The sequence below is a fragment of the Lissotriton vulgaris genome, unplaced genomic scaffold, assembly GCF_964263255.1.
Source record: "Lissotriton vulgaris unplaced genomic scaffold, aLisVul1.2 SCAFFOLD_1627, whole genome shotgun sequence".
Taxonomy (NCBI): Eukaryota; Metazoa; Chordata; class Amphibia; order Caudata; family Salamandridae; genus Lissotriton; species Lissotriton vulgaris.
In genome coordinates, this window is record NW_028246708.1 from 292,914 (window position 1) to 314,146 (window position 21,233).

A 21,233-nucleotide genomic window follows, 5' to 3' on the forward strand; every position below is an offset into this window, starting at 1 on the left:
GCGAAAAAGACCAACACGGCCCCTGAAGAGCAAAGAACGGGTCTCTCGCAAGACGAGATCCAAGAAAGAGAAAAAGCCCGACTACACGAACTTGAAATGGCCCGACTCAAGATGGACATAGAACTCAAATTGGCCGAGCAAAAAATAAACTTAGAGCACCTTCGCCTCCGAGAAGAAAGAGAGGAGAAACAGAGGCAAAGGGAGCTCGAGGAAAAAAGGCTAACGTACGAGCACGAGCGGAACCTAGCCGAGATCAACCTGCGCAAACAGAATAAAGAATTAGGGGTGCCCGACAGACCGTCCACCCCCGGGACCACGGACAAAAAAGTGCACATCCCCAAGGATGTGGTCCGAGAATATTTTCGAGAAGACGACATCCAGCAATGGTTTAAGGCATATGAAATCGCGATGACTGCGCACCGGATCGATAGAGCCGACTGGGGAGCCGGCCTATGGGGCAAATTCCTCAATGAGGGCCGCGATACTCTGTTACAGCTCCCAGACCACCAGATGACCTCCTACGACCATATGAAAGCGGCCCTCCTCACTCGCTATGGCCTCACGCCCGAGATGTACCGTCAGAGGTTCCGAGACTGCACACGCATTCCAGGTACAACTTGGGTGGACTATGTAACGTACTTCAGCCGAGCCTTCGAAGGCTGGATCAGAGGGAACAACGTCACGACCTACGAGCAGTTGTTCAATCTGATGGTATGGGAGCATCTGTCCAACAACTGCTTCATTGAACTACGCCAACACCTCCTCGACAGCAAGTTAACCGATCCCCGGCAGCTCGCAGCCGAAGCTGACCGGTGGGAGATCACCCGAGTGGGCCGGAATGGGTCCTACGAGCAGAACAGGAACAACAATGGTCACCACCGATCCAGAGGAGGAGGAGGGGGCCAAGGACGAGGAAGAGACAACACTCCGGCCGCCCCCACTACCAGCACCACCCCCCCGGCCAACCGGGGCAGCACCCCGGCGCGACCGGGATACAGAGCCAATGTTACATGTCACCGATGCCAACGAGTAGGCCACTATGCAAATGACCCAAGCTGCCCGCAGTATCCGAGCCCAAGACCCCGCCAGGTGGCCGCCGCGGCACTAGGGGAAGAACAGATCTCCGAGGAACCAGAAACAGACGAGCAAGAGTATCAAGGGTGGGAGCCAGCCGCCATGACTCTCGCGTGCTTAGGGGGAAGAGACATGGTCCCGCGGGTCCCCCTACCCGCTAACACCCAGAAGTACAGCCAATGGGTGAGCATCAATGGACAACGGGCCGAAGCCCTTCGAGACACCGGGGCCAGTGTGACAGCCGTCCGCTGTCATCTGGTGACCCCAGAACAATATCTACCGAACATTCTCTGCCCTGTACGATCAGCCGACAACTCGGAGAGTCTGTGTCGGATGGCCTGCGTCCTCTTTGAGTGGGGAGGGGTCTCCGGCATGTTGAAAGTAACGGTCCGAGACGACGCCCCCGTGGACTGCCTCCTCGGAAATGACCTGGAAAGCTCCCCGTGGGCAGCCGTGGAGCGAAAAGAACACTTGGGGATGTTGGGCGTCCCAGACTGGGCGTGCGTCACCACCCGGTCTATGGCCGCCCGTGCCAACCATCACCCGGAAGAACCAGAATGGCCGGCGCCTCCGCCTCCGGTCGCCCCCGCCGAGACCCCCGACCAGGGCATCCCCCTCGAACCTGCTCAACCTTCCGACCTTGCTAATCTCGACCAGTGGGCTCAAGAAGGGGGGCCCACACAAGAACAATTTCGTCAGGAGCAGAAGACCTGTCCCTCCCTTGAGGGACTCCGACAACAAGCGCTCGCCCAAAGCGCAGGGGATACCTCCGGAACTCATTGGGTCTACTGGGACAATGACCTACTGTACAGCGAGCAACGAATCGCCGAGCTGGGGGCCAACCGAGTACTAGTGGTGCCACTCCGCTTTAGAGACTTCCTGCTAAATCTGGCCCACGATGTCCCCCTGGCAGGGCACCTGGGACAAGATAAAACCTACAGCCGCCTAGTGACCCACTTCTTCTGGCCAAAAATGAGAAACGATGTGCACCAGCATTGCCGATCTTGCCCCACGTGCCAAGCCAGTGGGAAGAGCGGCCGCAAATTAAAGGCCCCCCTGCAACCCTTTCCCGTAGTCACGACCCCATTTGAGAGGGTCGGAATAGACATTGTGGGACCCCTAGACCCACGTACAAGACAAGGCCATCGCTTCATCCTAGTACTAGTGGACCACGCCACCCGCTACCCTGAGGCTATTCCTCTCCGGACCGTCACAGCCCCAGTGGTCGGCAGGGCCCTGATGGGGATCTTCTCCCGTGTGGGGTTCCCCCGAGAAGTCGTCAGTGACAGAGGCACGAACTTTATTTCCAAATACATGAAGTCCCTCTGGCAACAGTGTGGGGTCACCTACCGCTTCACGACCCCCTATCACCCCCAAGGAAACGGACTTGTTGAGCGGTTCAATCGCACTCTAAAAGGGATGATCGGGGGATTGGAAGAACCCCTCCGTCGCCAGTGGGACGTGCTGCTGCCGTGCCTCCTCTTCGCCTACCGGGAGGTCCCACAGAAGTCCCTAGGCTTCAGCCCATTCGAGCTGCTCTATGGGCACCCAGTACGGGGGCCACTCAGCCTGATCAAAGAAGGCTGGGAGTTGCCTCCGGCCAAGAGTCCTCCAGATGTCTTCCGATACCTCCTCACCCTCCGCAACCAGTCCCAGCGGTTCAGAGACCTAGCGAAAGCCAACCTAGAGGCCAGTCAAGAGGACATGAAGAGATGGTATGACCAGAACGCCTCATCTATTGAATTCGAGCCGGGGCAACAGGTCTGGGTAATGTCCCCCACAGAACCGTGCGCTCTCCAAGACAAATGGACGGGACCCTTCAAAGTAATCGAGCGCAAGGGACCCGCCACCTATCTGATCGATATGGAGTCCGCCCGGAATCCGCTCCGAGTCCTCCACACCAACAGACTGAAACCCCACTTTGCACGAACAGAACTCAGCCTCTTGATGGCCACAGACAACGGGGTTGAGGACGACTCCGAGCCTCTCCCTGACCTCTTGCGGACCCAGGAGCAAGACGGCTCCGTGGATGGGGTCCGACTCTCGGAGACCCTCTCCCAGGAACAACGCCAAGAGTGCCAAGCCCTCCTATCACGGTTTGCCAGCCTGTTCTCCCTCACCCCAGGTGTCACTTCCTGGTGTGTGCACGATGTGGACACCGGAGACAGCCCTCCTATCCGCCACCGGGCCTACCGCGTACCTGATCGGGTACGGGCCTGCATCCAGGCGGAAGTAACTAAGATGCTCACGCTCGGGGTCATCGAGCCCTCCGACAGTCCATGGGCCAGCCCGGTCGTACTGGTCCCCAAAGCAGCCGCCCCCGGAACCACACCCGAACTCCGGTTCTGTGTCGACTACCGGGGCCTGAATGAAGTCACCAGAACGGACGCACACCCCATCCCCCGGGCAGATGAACTGGTCGACCGAATGGGCGCTGCCCGCTACCTCAGCATCTTCGATCTAACGGCAGGATATTGGCAGATCGGCCTCACACCCCGAGCACAAGAACGTTCTGCCTTCTCCACCCCCGATGGCCACTATCACTTCACGGTCATGCCCTTCGGCATGAAAAATGCCCCAGCGACGTTCCAACGGCTCGTCAATCAGGTCCTGGCGGGGCTCGAAGAGTTCAGCGCCGCCTACCTGGACGACATCGCTGTGTACAGCCACCACTGGACCGAGCACCTCCACCACCTCCAAGCAGTGTTGCAAGCCCTTCAGCGAGCTGGCCTCACGATCAAGGCCAGCAAATGTCAAATTGGACAAGGGTCAGTAACCTACCTCGGACACCAAGTGGGAAGCGGTCTAGTGGCCCCTCTTCAACTGAAAATTGCTGCCATCCAGAACTGGCAACCCCCTAACACTCAAACTGAGGTGCGAGCCTTCCTGGGCCTCACGGGCTACTACCGAAGGTTCGTGAAAGACTATGGTACCATCGTGGGGCCTCTCACCGAACTCACGTCGAAAAATCAGCCCAAGAAGGTGAACTGGACCCCAGAGTGTCAAGCGGCCTTCGAACAGCTAAAGGCCGCCATGTGTTCCGCTCCTGTACTCCAGGCCCCAGACTACAGCCGGGAGTTCGTCGTCCAGACGGATGCCTCCGACCAGGGCATTGGGGCGGTCCTGTCCCAGGTGAACACCGAAGGCCTTGATCAACCGGTGGCCTTCATCAGCCGGAGACTCCTACCACGGGAGCAACGCTGGAGCACCATAGAGAGGGAAGCCTTCGCTGTGGTATGGGCCCTCAAGAAGCTCCGACCCTACCTTTTTGGCACCCACTTCCGGGTGCAGACTGACCACCGACCCCTGCAGTGGTTGATGCATATGCGGGGGGAAAACCCAAAACTGCTACGCTGGTCCATCTCCTTGCAAGGTATGGGCTTTACCGTTGAACACCGGCCTGGGTCTGACCACGCCAACGCGGATGGCCTGTCCCGGTTTTTCCGCCTCGACGAAGAGAGTCCCCAAGAGGATGGGTAACTCTCCCCGCCTTCAGCTGGGGGGGACGCATGTTGGACAGGCCACATGACGGGCCGCTCTCCCCCGGCTCGACCAAGCCCGAGCCAGTCATACAAGCACCACACACCACCATTGCACGTCCTACGTCCCCTCAGGGACACCTGCCCTCGAGCATGATAACCTCGTGGGTCCGATCCACGGCCGACCCACGCGCCCAGCCCGGGCCGCCATCTTGGACACTTCGCCACGAGGCCGCCTGGCCCCCGATCGACCTCAACCCCGGGCCTAGCCCGGCCTCAGACATTCCGGCACCACCCTCCACCCAGGAGGTGAGCGGGCTACTTGGCAAGTCAATGGGAGAAAGAGGTGCCGATGGCTCTCCCCCGCCAAGTGCCGCTCGCCCATCGCCTCCCCGGGCGCTGGCTCCACCCTCCTGCTGGGTGTCTGGACTCCCTCATCCCGGACCTCCCGACCTCCAAGTGCGAGGGTCCGGACATCAAAGCACGCCAGCCCTATAACTGGGGCAGCTCCAGAACAGGAAGGCAGTTGTATCTTGGAGTCGAGAGACGAAAGAAGAACTCATCCTGGACGGACTACTGGCGCTGCCGTAGCTCTGTCCTGTGCACCATCATCCTGCCTGTTGGCGCTGCCACAGCCGTCGTAACCTTCATCCTTCACCGTCGTCCGGATCTGCTGGCGAGGCCGCGGACCGTTGTAACTGTCATCTGCATCGGGACCTGCTTGGCTTCTCCACGGCCCGTCGACCATCCTTCATCCATATCGGGACCTGCTTGGCTTCTCCACGGGCCGCCGACCACCCTTCATCCATCTCGGGACCTGCTTGGCTCCTCCACGGCCCGACCAGCAACCACGCCGAGCTCGAGGATTGAGAGCTATTGAACTCATTGGTAACTAAGACTGTCCCGCTACCCTTTTCCTCAACCAGAGATCAGAACCGAGGGGACCCCTGAGTCCAGACCTCCTTGTATTATATCAACGTAACCTAAGAAGTGCATATAAAGTCTCGTTAACCTTCAATCTTGTGTGGTGTCCGTCTGTGGGGGGGAAGTTACTTATCTGTACAGTCGTTGGAGACGGCTCTCCCTGGAGACCTCTCCCCGTAATCTCGGCCGACCCTCCCGGTCCGTCTAACACCTCCTATTCATGCCGTACATAGATCGCCAGTTATTTGCAGGATCAGCCATCACCTTCACCACTGGCAAACCATCACATCATAGAGGTGGGTCCTGCCCTTCGAGACCATCCCTTCCTCCATGCCTCCATCTTACGACCGGCTGACGAAAAATCATTTCATTTTCCTCCGGGAGGAAGTCATGACTCTCTTGGCCAAAGGAGCCATAGAGAGGGTTCTGAAGCCAGAGGCAGGCTGTGGTTGCTATTCCTGTTACTTTCTGGTTCCGAAAAAGGACAAGGGCCTTCGTCCTATCCTAGACTTACGAGCCCTCAACTACTTCCTCAAAAAGGAAAAATTGTAAATTCTCACTGTAGCTCAGGGACTGTCTCGCCTGTAACCAGGATACTGGATGGTAGCATTTGGCTTGCAGGACACTTATTTCCACATTACCGTTCTGCCTGCTCATCGGCACTACCTCCCATTTACGGTAGGCCATGAGCATTTCAGTTCACCGTGCTCCCCTTTGGTCTTACCAGCGACCCTTGGGTGTTGACCAAGGTGATGGCTGTCGATAGCGGGCTCGCCACAGGCTGTCGTCTCCCACTGCATTCTCTGGGGTTTGTTACCAACATGCCGAAGTCACATCTGACTCCCTATCAAACTCTTCCTTTCATCTGAGGTGTTATGGACACAGTGCAATTTCGGGGCTATCCGCCCGAACGGCGCATCCAGGATTTTCAGGCTATTATACAGGTGTTTCAGCCTTTATCCTGAATTTCTAACTCTGAGGCTGCTGGGTCTCATGACCTCCTGCATCCTGTCAGATGGCATATGTGGGCTCTGCAGTGGGACCTGAAGTTCTCGTGGGCGCAGCATCAGGGGAATCTCTCTGACATGGTCCAGATCTTGGAGAGAACTGCATGAGACCTGCAGTGGTGGCTAATGGAACATGATTGGGTCAGAGGCAGACCCTCTGCTTTCCCCAACCAGATCTCACAATAGTGTGCCGCTTTTGTGATGGTGCAGCCATCTGGGAGAGGTGGAGATCAGGGAACTCTGGTCTCCAGTAGAATCAGGACTCCACATCAACATGCTGGACCTCTGAGCAATCGGATTGGCATTGAAAGCCTTTCTAGGATCAGATGGGGTACACAGGGCCAACTGACAGATAGGGTACCTGTGAGGAGTGGAGTCCGTCAAGGGTGTGTCATGGCTCCGACTCTCTTCTCCTTGTTTGTGAATGGAGTGGTGGACCATCTGAGAGGAGAAGAGACGGATGCCCCAACCCTGGCGGGGGAAAAGATTCAGACCCTGCTCTTTGCTGATGATACCTTACTGATAGCTAAATCCCCGATAGGCCTGCACAAACTCCTGCAGCGTTTCTCCTCCTTTTGTACAGAGAGAGGCCTAACCATCAACACCACTAAAACCAAATTGATGGCCTTTTCACCCACCAAAAATTTTAAAAACAATTTTCTGCTTAATGGGACTCCCTTGGAGTTGGTCGAGGCTTTCGACTATTTAGGGGTCCGGCTAAATAGCCGAATGACCTGGAAGGATCACTTAGCGAAAATGCTATTGGGCCACAAAAGAGTGTCGGGGTGATCTTACGAGAGTACCGGGCATCAATTAGCAAACCAGTGTCCCCGGTAATGGCCATCTACGATGGCCAGATACTCCCGGCTGCACTGTACGGCTCCGAATTATGGGGGTTCGACAATGTAAATGAGCTAACCTTAGCAGAAAATAAGTTTTTGAGAGATGTGGTGGCACTCCCTGTTTCCACCCCGCTTATCCCCTTGCGGTTAGACCTTGGTAGACGTGCCCTAAAGGATATAGTGAGGCTGCGACCATTGCTTTTTTGGGTCCGCCTGAGAAGGACTAAGGAGTTGGCCAAATATGCTGAAGTACTGGACGAGCTAATTTTACTCGACTCTGGGTGTAAAATTGGCTGGTTGAAAAATTTGAGGCTATTGGTCTCCCAATTGGGTTTGAGAGATATTTGGGAGTCTCAAGCGCCCCCGCCCAAAATGGTGATCAAGAAATTATATTGGGATTGGGTTCAGGCTGAAGCATCACGTGGTATAACAGGGGGTTCACTTACAGAGTCTTTTCTGGAGTGTAAGAGTGTAAGGAAACTTGAACCCTTCCTTGACTTGATAACTAAGCCTCTAGACAGGGCCCTCTTTTTAAAATTAAGGTACGGTACCCTCCCGGTACGTGAATTTACTTCAAAATGGTCTAACCAGGGCGGCCCCTTGCGATCTTGTCCTGGCTGTGCGGCCCCTAAAGAGTCCGTGGCCCATCTTCTTTTTGCCTGCCCCGCGTATAAAGTGGCGCGGAAAAACTGGTTGAAACCAGTATGTAAAGGTTTGGGGATGAGGTGCCATCGCTCGGCCTTACGAGTGATTACATCGGATCTATCATCTACCCCATTGATATGCGGGGTGGCAAAGTTTTTAGGTAGTGCCTGGATTATTAGATCAAGATCTCTGGGAATGATTGCAAGGCCTTTACCTACCTTGAGTGGAGTTGTTTGAAGCTGCTAATTCTGAGTGCCTGGAGTATTTTTTTTGTCTGTGGTTTTATTAATTATGTCAGTGCTCAGTCGTATTTTAAGTATGGTCAACCCTTGCTGTTGCTAGTATAACTTGATGAAATGTATTTTTAAAATGTATATTGTTGTCTTTTATGGTGATCAATTTACCGAATAAAGATTTATACACACATTGAAAGCCTTTCTACACTTCGTCAAAGGAAGGCTAGTTCAAGTGTTCACGTACAACACCACTACCATGTGGTACTGTAACAAACAGGGCGGAATGGGGTTGTGGCCTGTTTGTCAAGAGGCCCTGCGTCTCTGAACATGGCTGGAACAGCAAGGCATATCTCTGGTGGTTAGATACCTGGCAGGTTCCCTGAAAGCCAGGGCGGACAAACTCAGCTGTCGATGCCTAGCGAATCACGAATGGCGTTTCCATCTGGAGGTGGCGTAAGGTCTCTTTCAGCATTGGGGAGAGCCTTGATTAGATCTGTCCGCCTCTGCAGAGAATGCCCACTGTCAGCAGTTTTGCACGTTGGAGTTTCCAAGCCAGCTCTGGCTCCGAGATGCTTTTCATCTTGACTGGAGCACAGGTTTCCTGTAAATCTTTCCACCCAAACCACTCCCGCCCAGAGTTCTCAAGATCCTCCACTCGAACCTGTCAACTATGTGCCTTTTTGCACGGAGGTAGAACGGTGGCAGTTGATAGCTTTTGACCTACTCCCGAAGTCTGCAATGTTATTCTGGCAGCCAGGCGTCCCTCCTCTTAGACGGTGTACACCTGCAGGTGGAACAAATGTGTAATATATTGTACAGAAAAATGTAAATTGACTCTTTCTGCTTGCCCTCCTGATATTTTGGCTTTTTATTTTGTCCATTCCCCAGCAGGGCTCTGCTCTGGGAACCTTGAATGGGTACCTTTTGGCTTTGTCTGCCTTCCTCAGGCTGTCGGACCATCCTTCCCTTTTTAAATCACCCATTGTACATAGATTTTCGAAAGGCATTGGGCATATGTTCCTTCCTACCCTTTTCATTAGGCCTCAGTTGGACCTTAATCCTGTTCTCACTTTCCTAATGCGCACTCCTTTCGAGCCCCTGCATAATTGTCCCCTCCGGCTGCTCACCATCAAAACAGCCTTCTTAGTGACAATTACATCTGCAAGTTGAAGGCTCTACCGATCATAACTACCAGTCCTGGTGGTATTTCCTGACAAATTGGTGCTGCGCACTAGGGTCTCTTTCCTTCCGAAAGTGGTCACTCCATTTCTTGTGAGGCAATCTGTTACCTTGGACACTTTCTGTGCTCCTCCACATCCCTCTGAAGATGAGGAGTAACTCCACAGCTTGGACCCAAAGAGTGTTGTTGTTCTACCTTGACCGCACTAAAGAGTTCAGGTGGACGACCAACTCTTTGTAGGGTACGTTGGAGCGAAGAAAGGTTGGGCAGTGCAGAAGTGGACCATCTCCCAGAAAGTTGTCCTCTGCATCAAAATTTGCTATGCTTTCGCCATAAAGCGGCCTCCTGCAGGCTTAAGAGCTCATTCCACCAGAGCTAAGGCTGCTACCACTGCTTTCCAACGTGGAGTACCAGTCCTGGATATCTGTCAGGCAGCAGCATGGGCATCCCTGCACAAGTTCACCAGACATTACTGCCTGGACACTCCGGTCCGCAGGGGCGGCCATTTTGGATGCTCAGTCCTTCAGGATTTCCTAGTTTATATTTGTCTGCAGTCCCTCCTCCGGGGACTGCATTGCTTGGGTATCTATTCAGAGGGTAAGGAATCTATAGCTAGATGTCTCCATCAGATGGACAAGTTGCTTACCTTCGGTAACGCCTTACCTGGTACAGACATGATCTAACCTCAGATTCCTTACTGATGCAGCGATCATCCCCACTTTACAGGCAAGTTTCTAGGATCAGGACTGTTCCCTTTCATGGCCCTAGTTTCTCAAAAACACACCAGTGACAGTACTCTTCATGGCTCAGTGTTTCTGGCGTGGAAAGTTGTGAAAAGTTACTGACAACAGCACGCCAAGGTAGCGCCTATATAGGTAACAAAGATGTCACTTCTGGCACGAATGACGGCGCCATGCAGAGCTCACCGACGCCACCTTTCGGGGCCGCAGTGGTATTACTCGATGAAAAATCTTCTGGATCCAGTGTGACGCGTGGGAAATTCAAAGGTAAGGAATCTGGGGATAGAGCATGTCTCTACCAGATAATGCGTTACCGAAGGCAAGTAACTTCTCCTTTGCTGCCAAAATGCCTTCTTTTCATTGACAAATGTGTGCAAGCATCAAAACAAGAGCATTTGGTACCTTTGTTGCCTACTGATTTCTTAATCTGTAAATTATTTACCTTTTTTACAGATTTGTTGGAAGAATCACAATAAACCATCATTCGGAGGAAATTGTAAAGTAAGTGACAAGTGACCTTAACTATTCAGGTCACAATTTAAATCAAGTTGTTAATAATTTCTGTTACTCAAGACATTACTATGCTTTTCGGTATCTCGTACTTAATTTCTTAGGATAGACACTCCTATGGATTCTAGATGAGAGATGTCCAACGTGGGCCCAAATGGGCAAGATCCATTCAAGGTTTTCATTCACATGGGCATTATTTATAAACCAAATTCATTAAACTGAAAATCCTGCATAATATTTCCTGAGCTTGTGTATAGAACTATAGCTATTCCATGAATTTTTGCTTCAAACTGTTTTAACAGAAAATGCCTTTCTAATTCCTGCTGCAGCTGTAAATATTCTTATTTTTTCATTAACAAACTAAAAAATAAAACTGAATCACAAAACATTCAGTGTGGTGTTTACTTTGTTTATTCTCCAGTGATATGCTCTTGTTGCCTTCATCACGTGTCAAAAATATTAAAAGATTTTCTCTGGTCATGTTAGAAGTAGTCGGATCTTAACTGCACAGACTAAAAACACCTGCTGAAGTTAAGTGTATAAAAACCTTCCACAAAGCATTTAGAAAGCTAAATAAAAATTCTGCTTTCCTTTTTCATTGCAATGTGCTGCAACATTGTTGACCGACTGTCCTTTGGGCATTTTCCAGCCCATGTGGATAACTCAATCCTCCTGTTGCTTGAGAAACAGACTTTAATTATTTTAGTTTCAGAGTTCCGCTTCTTGAAGCATAGCGTTCTGGTTTGAAACTGCTAACTCTCTGCATGTTGGGAAAGTATCAGTCTCTGTAAGAACCACAGCATTTGTAGGCTTTGTGTTCACCTGCTTCTCTCTTCTTCAACCTCAGGTGGGCCACCACCTCCACGGTGTCTCCCACCCCACTTTCGGTAGATAAAAAAAGATTTAAAATGTTGTAGTTTGACCTGTGCCTAAGGCCTGGTCTAAATTGATTCTACTCATAACTGTAGAAATTAATGTGTTCACATTAGATCCACTTAAAAACTTTGAGGCATACGTTTAATAAATGTATTCTCAGCTCTGGCCTCTGGCAGTACACATAATGATAAAAGAAATATCACTGTGAGTGACCCAATAATATATTTGAAGACATTCTTAAAATATTATAATTACACCATAATTTTAAATATGCATATTTTACAGTACTAACTCATGTGTAAACAATGCATTCTCAAAATTACAAGCATTTGTAAATCAGTAATGTACACATTATGAAGCCTTGGTTTCATGATTGATAAGTATGTAAAACTTGACAAAGTCAGCCAAACCATGAAAGCTAGCTCTCCAGAGGTATTGCAGAATTTCACATGATGGTGCTCTGTGTTTTCTGGGTTGAGAGTTCCATAGTCAAAGTGCCTGCACCAGCTAACACCAACAACCTTGTCACTATCAGTTTGGTGCTTGGACAGAAGTTAAGTGTGGACTTAGGTTAAAACTTCTGGTAAGGCCAGTGTTTCAGTAGACGTTGCTGTCAAGGCAAAATATTGAATTTGACCCCTATGTGCTATTACCAGTAAATAGTTACTGAGACAATGACAACATTTAATAGCGCCTAGTAGCATGCGTTCTGCTGTGTTTTCTATAATGTTATGATACTTCAGAGATTGGAGAGGAACTCTAGATGCATTCTATGATGAGATCAAGGCATTTAACACGGAAAGAAACCTCTTCATCTCACTAAGGTACAAAAGTAAGGAAAGATTTGGGAGTACCTGAAAAGTACAGATGTTTAACAAATGCAACACATACTGCACGCAAGTGAGGTCAAATATTTGACTTGTTTACATGGGGGTTCTAGTAGGCAAATAGAATGTCGGATTTTATCAAGTTTAATATGGTATAATTCTTTCTGGCACTTTTCTCATATACCTTTAAATCCACATTGTGTGGGGACAACATGCTGCTATTATTATATTAGTAGAACTTTTATTATAAATCTGTTGGTTTAACTGTAATGTCACCATTTGTAACAGCCTCAATTTGAGGTGATCACTGGGACGTTTGTCTACTTAGTTGTATTGACCTTAATCCACAAAAGTACCTTTGCTTATTCTCTGCTTTGAAGATACATGCAGTGTTTCACAAGGACATATCTATCCTATGTTATCCCATCTGTACTCGTGACTTTTCAAATCAACTAAAATGTACTTTTCCTTAGTACCTATGCACACACTTAGGACTTCAAAAGTAGCATAAAAAGTTGTTTTTTGTAGGTCGACTAATTAGATGAAGTCCCTTAACTCACTTTGAGATGGGATGGCCAACATTGAAGGCTTCTGTTAGCCTTTGTTGAGTGGCCAGGTATCTCCATGTGCCACTCAGTTTAGGCCTATGCCCCCTCTTTCAAATACTTTCCAGAGGTGTGTGCCAATTAACATAATCTATAGAACATCCATCTTGCATAACTCATTTAATGTGAGCAGCAAATACTCCCTGAACACTAGTTGCAGGGTTGACAGCCAGTTTGTATCCACATCACTACCTAACATGCTTGCTTGGTGGTTCTGGACATTTCAACAGGCATTGTGTTTCCAGCTTTCTTAATTTTCCCGTTGTTTGTGAATTGTGTTAACTGGAAGCAGATATATGAAACTGTTGATTCTTATGGAACCTGAGCTAACTGTCATAGACCCTATGTGTTTACAATGAGTCTTCAACCAGTCCCGATAAGGATACTCTTTATTATAGTTCAGGAACTGAGGAGTTAGATGCACATGCCCAAGTATCCCAGGCATTGACCTGAATCTCTTTAAATGTTTTGTCATTCTCTGGTTGACTTGCTCTGTGTAGGGTCATCTTTCTGCAAGCCACCTCAAAGTGATGAATTTCTACTAAGTAAAAAGTAGCATTTGGTTCTCATTTGAGTAAATATATTTTAATCACCAGGAATACTTTAAACAATTAATTTATCCAGCAAGAAGGGTTTGGCTTCACTTGGGAAGTGGAGACAAAAAAGAGGGATAGTCTGCAAACGAGAGTAAGGTTCTATGTGTATTTGGCAACCTATATGTATATCCTGAGCTGTGACTATTTTTATAGTGTTGTCAGCTTGTTTAAGGCCACACATTGGACATAAAGCATGAAAGATAACATTTCCATGTTTAGAATGTTTTTCCAATTGTGAAAAAATGTCAACTTTGTTGAGGAGATTAAGAAAAGGAAATATACATTTTGATTTTAGACCACTTGGCCCAGAAAATCTTCTACTTCGAGGAGCAAGATTAAAAAACACCAAAGAGATTTTTGGTAAGTATAACAACATTGTAATATTTGTTGAAACTAACTTTTTTTAAATAAAGTATAACTGATATTATTCTGACATATTTATGATCATGTAGATAAAAAATAATTCTGTAATAGCAGTGTGTGAAATGACTTTGCCGTTAAGAAGACTGCCAATGCAGTAAAACCAGCAGCCATCCCCATTGAACAATACATTAGCTTCAAATCACTCTGTATGGTCCATAAATCGTTGCATGCTTCCTATCGGTCTAGGTTGAAGACTATGTTCAAGTGGCATTCTTCTATTAGACCATTGTGCTCTTCGCTTCAAATGCAACTAGTTGCACCACGAACTAAGAATAAGTAGTGGGGGGAACAGAGCATTCTTGGTGGCAGCTCTTAAGCTCTGGAACTCCCTGCCCCTTGCTCTTAGATCATCCCCCTTCTGCCCATTTAGAAAGGCTCTTAAAACCTGGCTTTTCATGGTATAGCATCTATGGGGATCTTCTGGCTGATCTCTAGCGCCTTGATGCCCTCGGGTGACTGCTGTGCTTTATAAATCATCAAATCAAAGGAAACTGTTTGAGTAGCTGCTTATTAATGTTGATAATTAAAGAAAACAGTTTTGCTGTTTGCAGGTAAACTAAAGTCTAACTCATCATAGCTTACCTCCCCTTATCTCATTAAAACATGCAGTTCCACTGAACTGTTCATCTTTCGTGATAAATGTACTAGGAAAAATTAAAGCTTTGCTTCTGCCATCACATTAATAGTGAACTTCCTGCTTCACTCTTAGAGCCTGATTTGCCATGCTGGCTGGAAGCGCCAAAAGCCCTTTTCAGGGACTTGCCCATAACCCAATCAAAGTTGAGCTAAAAAACCAGCATACTTGCAAGGCAGCAATATAAGAGCGGCAATTTTAACTTTAAACACCCTCAAAAATTGCTCCCACTGTAGGCAGTGTAGAACTTAATGTTCTCATCCAGGGGATACTCATCAAAGTAATAATCTATGAATAATCCCCGCCCATGTGTGGGATCCCTGAGCATATAGAAAATACATATATATACACATATATATGCATATGTGAAAACATATACATGCAGCCTAAAATATTTCCAAAATGGCAAAGATGCTGAAATTTCATAGGTTTGCATAGTAGTAGCTATACTCTTCCCAACCCCTAAGGAAGAAAGAAAGCAGTAAACATTTATCATACAACAATGCTTTGCCATAGAAAAACCTGTAATTGCAGGCATTTGCCAGTAGGCTGCAGCAGAGTATAAAGAAACAAAGAAAACGGACACCTTGCCTTTAACGGTACAAAAGGGGGTGGTGATGGACGGAGCATCTGAATCAATCAAACACTCACACCCAGTCAAAAGATCTGGGTTTAATCCATCACCGTTCTTTAGCCCACTCTGCCACCCCAGTTCAGACATGGCTATATGCAAATCAGTCTGACCCTGTGCCCCATGGGAACAGTCCAGCCCGAACTGCCAAGCCATGTCTATTATTATTCAACGGAAGCTTGTTTCCGGTCCAGGGAAGGCATGGCTTGGCACCATTGCGACGTCAAGAATCTCCGCCGCATCCAAGTAAGTCGGCGTCGAGGCACCACACTTCGGGCTCGAAGTATGTGGCTGCTGATAGGACCAAGTCTCCGTCGACGTTGAGGCTTCCGTCGACGTCGAGACACTCTCCGCCCCCCTCGGGGGTCAGCGTCGAGAGTACTGACTGCTGACATATCGCCGCCGGCTGGCGTGCCGCCGTCAAGAGGATCGTCGAGATCCCACCATTCGACTTCGAGGAGCTCGACGTCGATCTGGCGGCATGGAGGGTCACCATTGTTGCAACGTCGTGGAATATCGCCGTCGACACGACGTCATGGCAAATCGCGGCCGACTCGGCGTCATAGCAGATCGACGTTGAGATCACCAACTCGAAGCCCAAGGTCACCGCCGAGGTCACCTCATCGTCGCGGACAAACGACGTCAAGACCTCACTCAACGACAATGGTCACGCAGACATCATCGATGTCGAAGCACTCGATGTCGAGAGAAGAGGTCACAGGTATTGCGGAGTTACTGAGGCAGTCCGATCCCGGGTCCAGAGCATCGTCAGGGGACCGGTCATCGTCTCCTGGACTGCATATTGTGGAGACCTCTCCAGAAGTATCCCCCAAATCTGTGGAAGGGAAATCCCGCAGTTTGTCTCCTCGCTGTCCGCAAGGTTCTGTATCTGGTGGTCGCAGTAGTCCGGGCTCGGATTACTCCCGCACGTACTCACCATCTGGTCCAAGGACGAGCACTCCTGCCAGGCCAAGGGCACCCTCCAGACCAAGATCACCCTCCAGACCAAGATCACCCTCCAGACCAAGATCACCCTCCAGACCAAGATCACCCTCCAGACCAAGATCACCCTCCAGACCAAGATCACCCTCCAGACCAAGATCACCCTCCAGGCCAAGATCACCCTCCAGGCCAAGATCACCCTCCAGGCCAAGATCACCCTCCAGGCCAAGATCACCCTCCAGGCCAAGATCACCCTCCAGGCCAAGATCACCTTCCAGACATCAGTCTAGGTCCAGGGGTCGGCACAGCCGCCATCGCAACAGGCCCCATAAGAGAAGACGCACAAGATCTCCTACATGGTCTTCGTCTACAAGATCTACGGTCCAGGACTACTCTCCGACCTTCTCCTCCACACCGCCTTCACGGGTGTCACCCATATATGACAACTCTACATTTACAGATGTTCTGGGTAGGGGGGCAAAGAAACTTAACTTCTCTTTGCATACCCCGGTGGTTCCCACGTCAATCATCTTTGATACCCTGCCTCACTGGACAGCTCCCAGACCGCTGCTACCTCTGCTACCTCTGGTGCCTGGATTCCTGGAACCGGCTATAGCCACCTTTCTTACTCCTGCGACGGTGGGTTCTGTACCATCCAGAATCGCCTAAAATACAAGGCTCCAGCAGAGGACCCCTTGTTCCTCAGGACTGATCCACCAGCTGATTGGGTCATCGTGGCGGCAGCCATGAAATCCCACTCCGCTTCCACCTCATCCTCGGTGCCTCCTGAGAAGGATAGTAAGCAAATGGACTTGTATGGGAGGAAGATGTGCAACACTTCAGCGTCATACATGAAGGTTGCCAGTGCCTCTGCCCTTCTCGGGAGATACGACAGATCTCTCTGGGACTCTCAAACGTTTCACTGAGAAGCTTCCCAAAGAAGATCGGTAGGATTTCACCGAAATCCTACAGGAAGGAGGGCTTGTAGCGAATCAAGTAATAAGTGCTGCAGCGGATGCTTCCTATCTCGCCGCTCATGGCTACTCCCATGGAGTCTGCTCACGATGCTTTGCTTGGCTGCGCCTCACAGGCCTAAAGCCTGATGCTCAGAAGAAGATACTTAACCTCCCTTTCAATGGCTCATCTCTGTTTGCGGCTCACGCTGACGACGAGATGACCAAGATGAAGGCTGAGATTGACACTGTTAAGGCTGTGGGTATGGAGAAACGCAAGGAGTTTAAAAAGCGCTTCCGTCAGGGCGACACGCGGTCTTACCAACAGAGGGTTCAAACCCCTCAGTGGTGCTCCCAGACTCAGCAAAGATCTCAGTTCCAGCAGAGACGCTCAGGTAGAGGCAGAGGCAATAACAATAAACAGTCCACCTCCAAGCAGCCTCCCAAACCTTGAGTCGTTTCTTCCGCCTCAACCGTTAGCCACTCCCGTGGGAGGGAGTGTAGCGTAGGGAGTGTAGCGTATCACCTGCATTTGAACTATCGCACAAAGTTTAAACTATTGAAAAACCATACACTTTTAACTTCGTTTTTGTGCATTCCTGCTGCTGCCTTCAGGGTTTTGGTGGGATTTATTTACTGAACTATTCATAGTAGCTACACTGTAATAAATGTGTGAGGCCCAGAAAAGGAAGGATTCTTGGGCCGTTCTGGCTTCTGTGCTGTATGTTTTAGTCAACTTGTCCCTGCTTTGTGAATCCGAGACACTCATTGACTTCAGTTCACTAAATTGTTTGGCGAAGCCGATGTGATGTCTCACACTGTTGATGCTGTCCTGTGACTTCTCCTACTGAGCCACTAGGAGAAATAGCATCTAACGAACTTCCTGGAGCTGCCTTCCTGGCCCTTGAAACCTGGGGTGCATGGGCAGTGCCAGGGGGGCTGACTGACCGATCAAAAGTAACAGTTGCTACTTCTCAGTATCTGTAAGTGACTAAGGCTATCTTTTACCTATTCACATGTTTCATTTTACCTATATAGTAAATAATGCCCAAGTAAGACTGTAATGATGACCTTCAGTCTTTTATTTCTTAGGTGTTGCTGTGTACACCGGAATGGAAGCTAAAATGGCATTAAATTACAAAAGTAAATCACAGAAAAGATCTGCTGTAGAAAAGTAAGTTTTATGTACAGTATTTCTTGAAATACTATACTTGAACTCGTTTGGGCCAAATCAGAAAAGACATTTTGTCAAAGTTAAACTCACCTACTGCTTTAAATGGTGGAAATATTTGTTCTACATTCATTCTCCATATCACCTCCCTCTACAGGACATACACCAGAGAGGGAGTATTGGAAGGGGGAGGAAGGAGGGTGTTTGTCCTCTTTACATTACTTTTTACATTCTTCTGACACTTAATAGGGCACTTCTTTTTTTCCCCTAAAAGAATAGCCTCTGTTAGAGGGCAGTAAGAGTAGGTATTTAGCTTAAAGAATCATTTAGCTAAGCTTTAATAAAATTACCTGATTTATTGGGTGTATTCGGTTACTAACAGGTTTTCTATTTTAAGACTCCAAACACTTGCCCTACCGAACAATTTATTTATTCCTAGCAGTCCTTAAGCATCCATATAGGTAAACCCCTAATCTTCCTCTAGGGTGCTGCCCCTTCTTTTTTTATTTTTTTACCCTTTTTAGGTCGAGCCTGGGCAGCCCATGTGCTGCGAGGAATGCTGTATTCCAGTATGGACTTGAAGCTCTACCCATTTTCCGATTATCTGTTTCAATTGTCTCCTGTTACTGTCCTTTCTAAATTGTTGCTTTTGATTCATGGATACGCTTAGTAGTTCCTCCTTAGTAGCGCCTTGTTTGTATTTGTAACCTCCCATGAGGACTGGACTTTTTACGTGTTATTGCACAGTCTGTTTTATTTACAGTCTATGAGCACTATTTCCTTTAATGTCTTTAATCTAGCTGTTGTTGCAGGCACGGCAGGCTCTCCCTAACCCACCCTGTTTTCATGACAGTGTGGCGCCCGATCATGGACGCTGCGCTTTATCTGTGAAAAATGCTCCCTGCAGAGCGCAGCACTTCTGCACGCACTATGGCGCTTAAAAAATGCTTTTTTTTTTTTTGCAAAAGCGCCCCACACCGCACTTTCACTTTTTGTTTGTAAATTCATTTATTGGTTTTTCAAAGCAATAACAAAAACGGTACATGACATTGCAGGAATAAAGAATACAGCATTATGTTTTATAGTCGTAGCATGTCCTTATCTTGTCTTGCCATTGTTAAAATCATCAACCTCCGTCAAACATAAAAAAGCAAACTCACTAATATTACAATAACGGAGCATGTATGGTTCCCAATATGATCGCGTACAAATTACCACATATGTGGTCGTTCTCAGATTACGACTACTAGTGCAAAGATTCTACAAAGAAGCAGGTCTATGACTAGATACCAGGTTCTGGCCGCCTAACAGAGCAGGGAGTTGCATATACATGTTCCACCTCACATCTCGCCCATACCATCTAATGGATGCATCTGTAGATAATCTTTAAGTGGTTGCCAAATATCCAGAGGGCGGGAAGCAAGAGGTAGCAGTGTAGCATAGATATTGATTGTTGCATTACAATAAATGAGGTCCCGGACCCAGTCTTTTCGGGCTCTGTCCCACTGTAAGGATACCTGGCGTTTAGCCAGGATGAGTACAAACACAGAGAATCTTCGCACACTTCTCTTGAGGGGTTTGACATTTTCAAACAATGCCATCGATGGGGAGGTTGTTAGCATAACTTCAATCATGAGTGATAAGGTGTGAAAAATAGTCTCCCAGTAATCCCGGATAGGTGTGCAATTCCAGGCAAGGTGCGCAAAATCAGCGTCTGGCATCGCACACCTGGCACATGCATTCGAAACGGTGGGATTGATTCTGGCTAGCAATTTTGGAGTGACACATGCTCTATGTAGGTATTTAAAATGTATCAGTTTATGTCTATAGTTATTTGATACGTATCTTGTTAGGGCGCAGCCAAAAACCATGTTTCGTCAGATATTGTCTCACCCAATTCGAGTTCCCAGGCCATCCTAGTCTCGAGTCCCACTAGTGGTCGCATGGATTGAGATAAGTGATAGAGGCGGGAGATAAGATGTGAACTATCGGTAGATGAAATGACCAGGGTAACAGGGGGAAAATCTTTTGGTCTTGGAGCAGCATTAGGCAAGACACCTCTTAAGGCACCATGCACTCTATGAATTAAAAATCAGTCCATGTAGGTTGTGGTGGCTTTAGCTGTCAGCTCCGAAACCGAGCACAGTTGAGTCCTTAAACATGTCATGTACTGTATTTAGTCTTAGCTCCTGCAACATTCGTTTCGTGAGTTTTTCGGTGGTAGGGGGTAACCAGAGGTTGTCGGGTAGCGGTATATGGGGGGAATAAAAGATGTCATGTTGCAAATATCGACTGTTTGGTCCAGGCCCAGCATGTTGTGGGTACTGTCTGTATTTCCGTCGGGAAACATGGGAGCCCTTGAGGGAGCAGTGACTGGAGTGTGTTCAGGTATATTTGGAATAGTTCAGGTCGTAGATACTGAATGCGAGCATCAGGATGATACCAGAAGTATGTAAAATGGACCTGAGCTACCAAATGATAGAGGTAGAGATCAGGGACTCCGAAACCTCCTCGTTCGTATGGCATGGTAAGAGTGTCCCATCCTATCCTTTGTTGCTTACCTGCCCATATCAATCGGATTAATACAGAGCGTAAAGTTGCAAAAAAAGCAGTTGTCAATGCAATTGGTATATTTGTGAATAGATATAGCAGGCGCTGGAGTACTACCATTTTAATAATGGCTATCCGGCCCACTATGGAAAGGGGTCATTTAATCCAGCGTTTGACCTGCACAGTAAGATGATCGACGGCCGGTCCATAGTTTACAGCACTTTCACTTTAATGGCGACTACACCTTTCTTTGTTTTAGATGAGCCTCGTCTTAAAGAAAGGGCCATGGCCGACATAGAAATTAAAACGTGGCATGGGGCACTTTTACTAAATAAATTGTCAACTTGAGAAATGCTTTTTTTGTGTAAAAGGACCCCATACTGCTCTT

The 21,233-nt window shown here is 48.5% G+C and overlaps 1 protein-coding gene across 1 annotated transcript in view; it reads left to right on the forward strand.

Moving 5' to 3' along the window:
- The window catches only part of ATP11B (ATPase phospholipid transporting 11B (putative)), a 471,244-nt gene that overhangs the window by 197,073 nt on the left and 252,938 nt on the right, over positions 1–21,233 (forward strand). Inside the window, exons 8-10 of the mRNA XM_086949489.1 lie at positions 10,581–10,628; positions 13,837–13,901; positions 18,217–18,298. Coding sequence (XP_086805615.1) covers positions 10,581–10,628; positions 13,837–13,901; positions 18,217–18,298 — 195 coding nt within the window. The remainder of the gene's footprint in view (positions 1–10,580; positions 10,629–13,836; positions 13,902–18,216; positions 18,299–21,233) is intronic.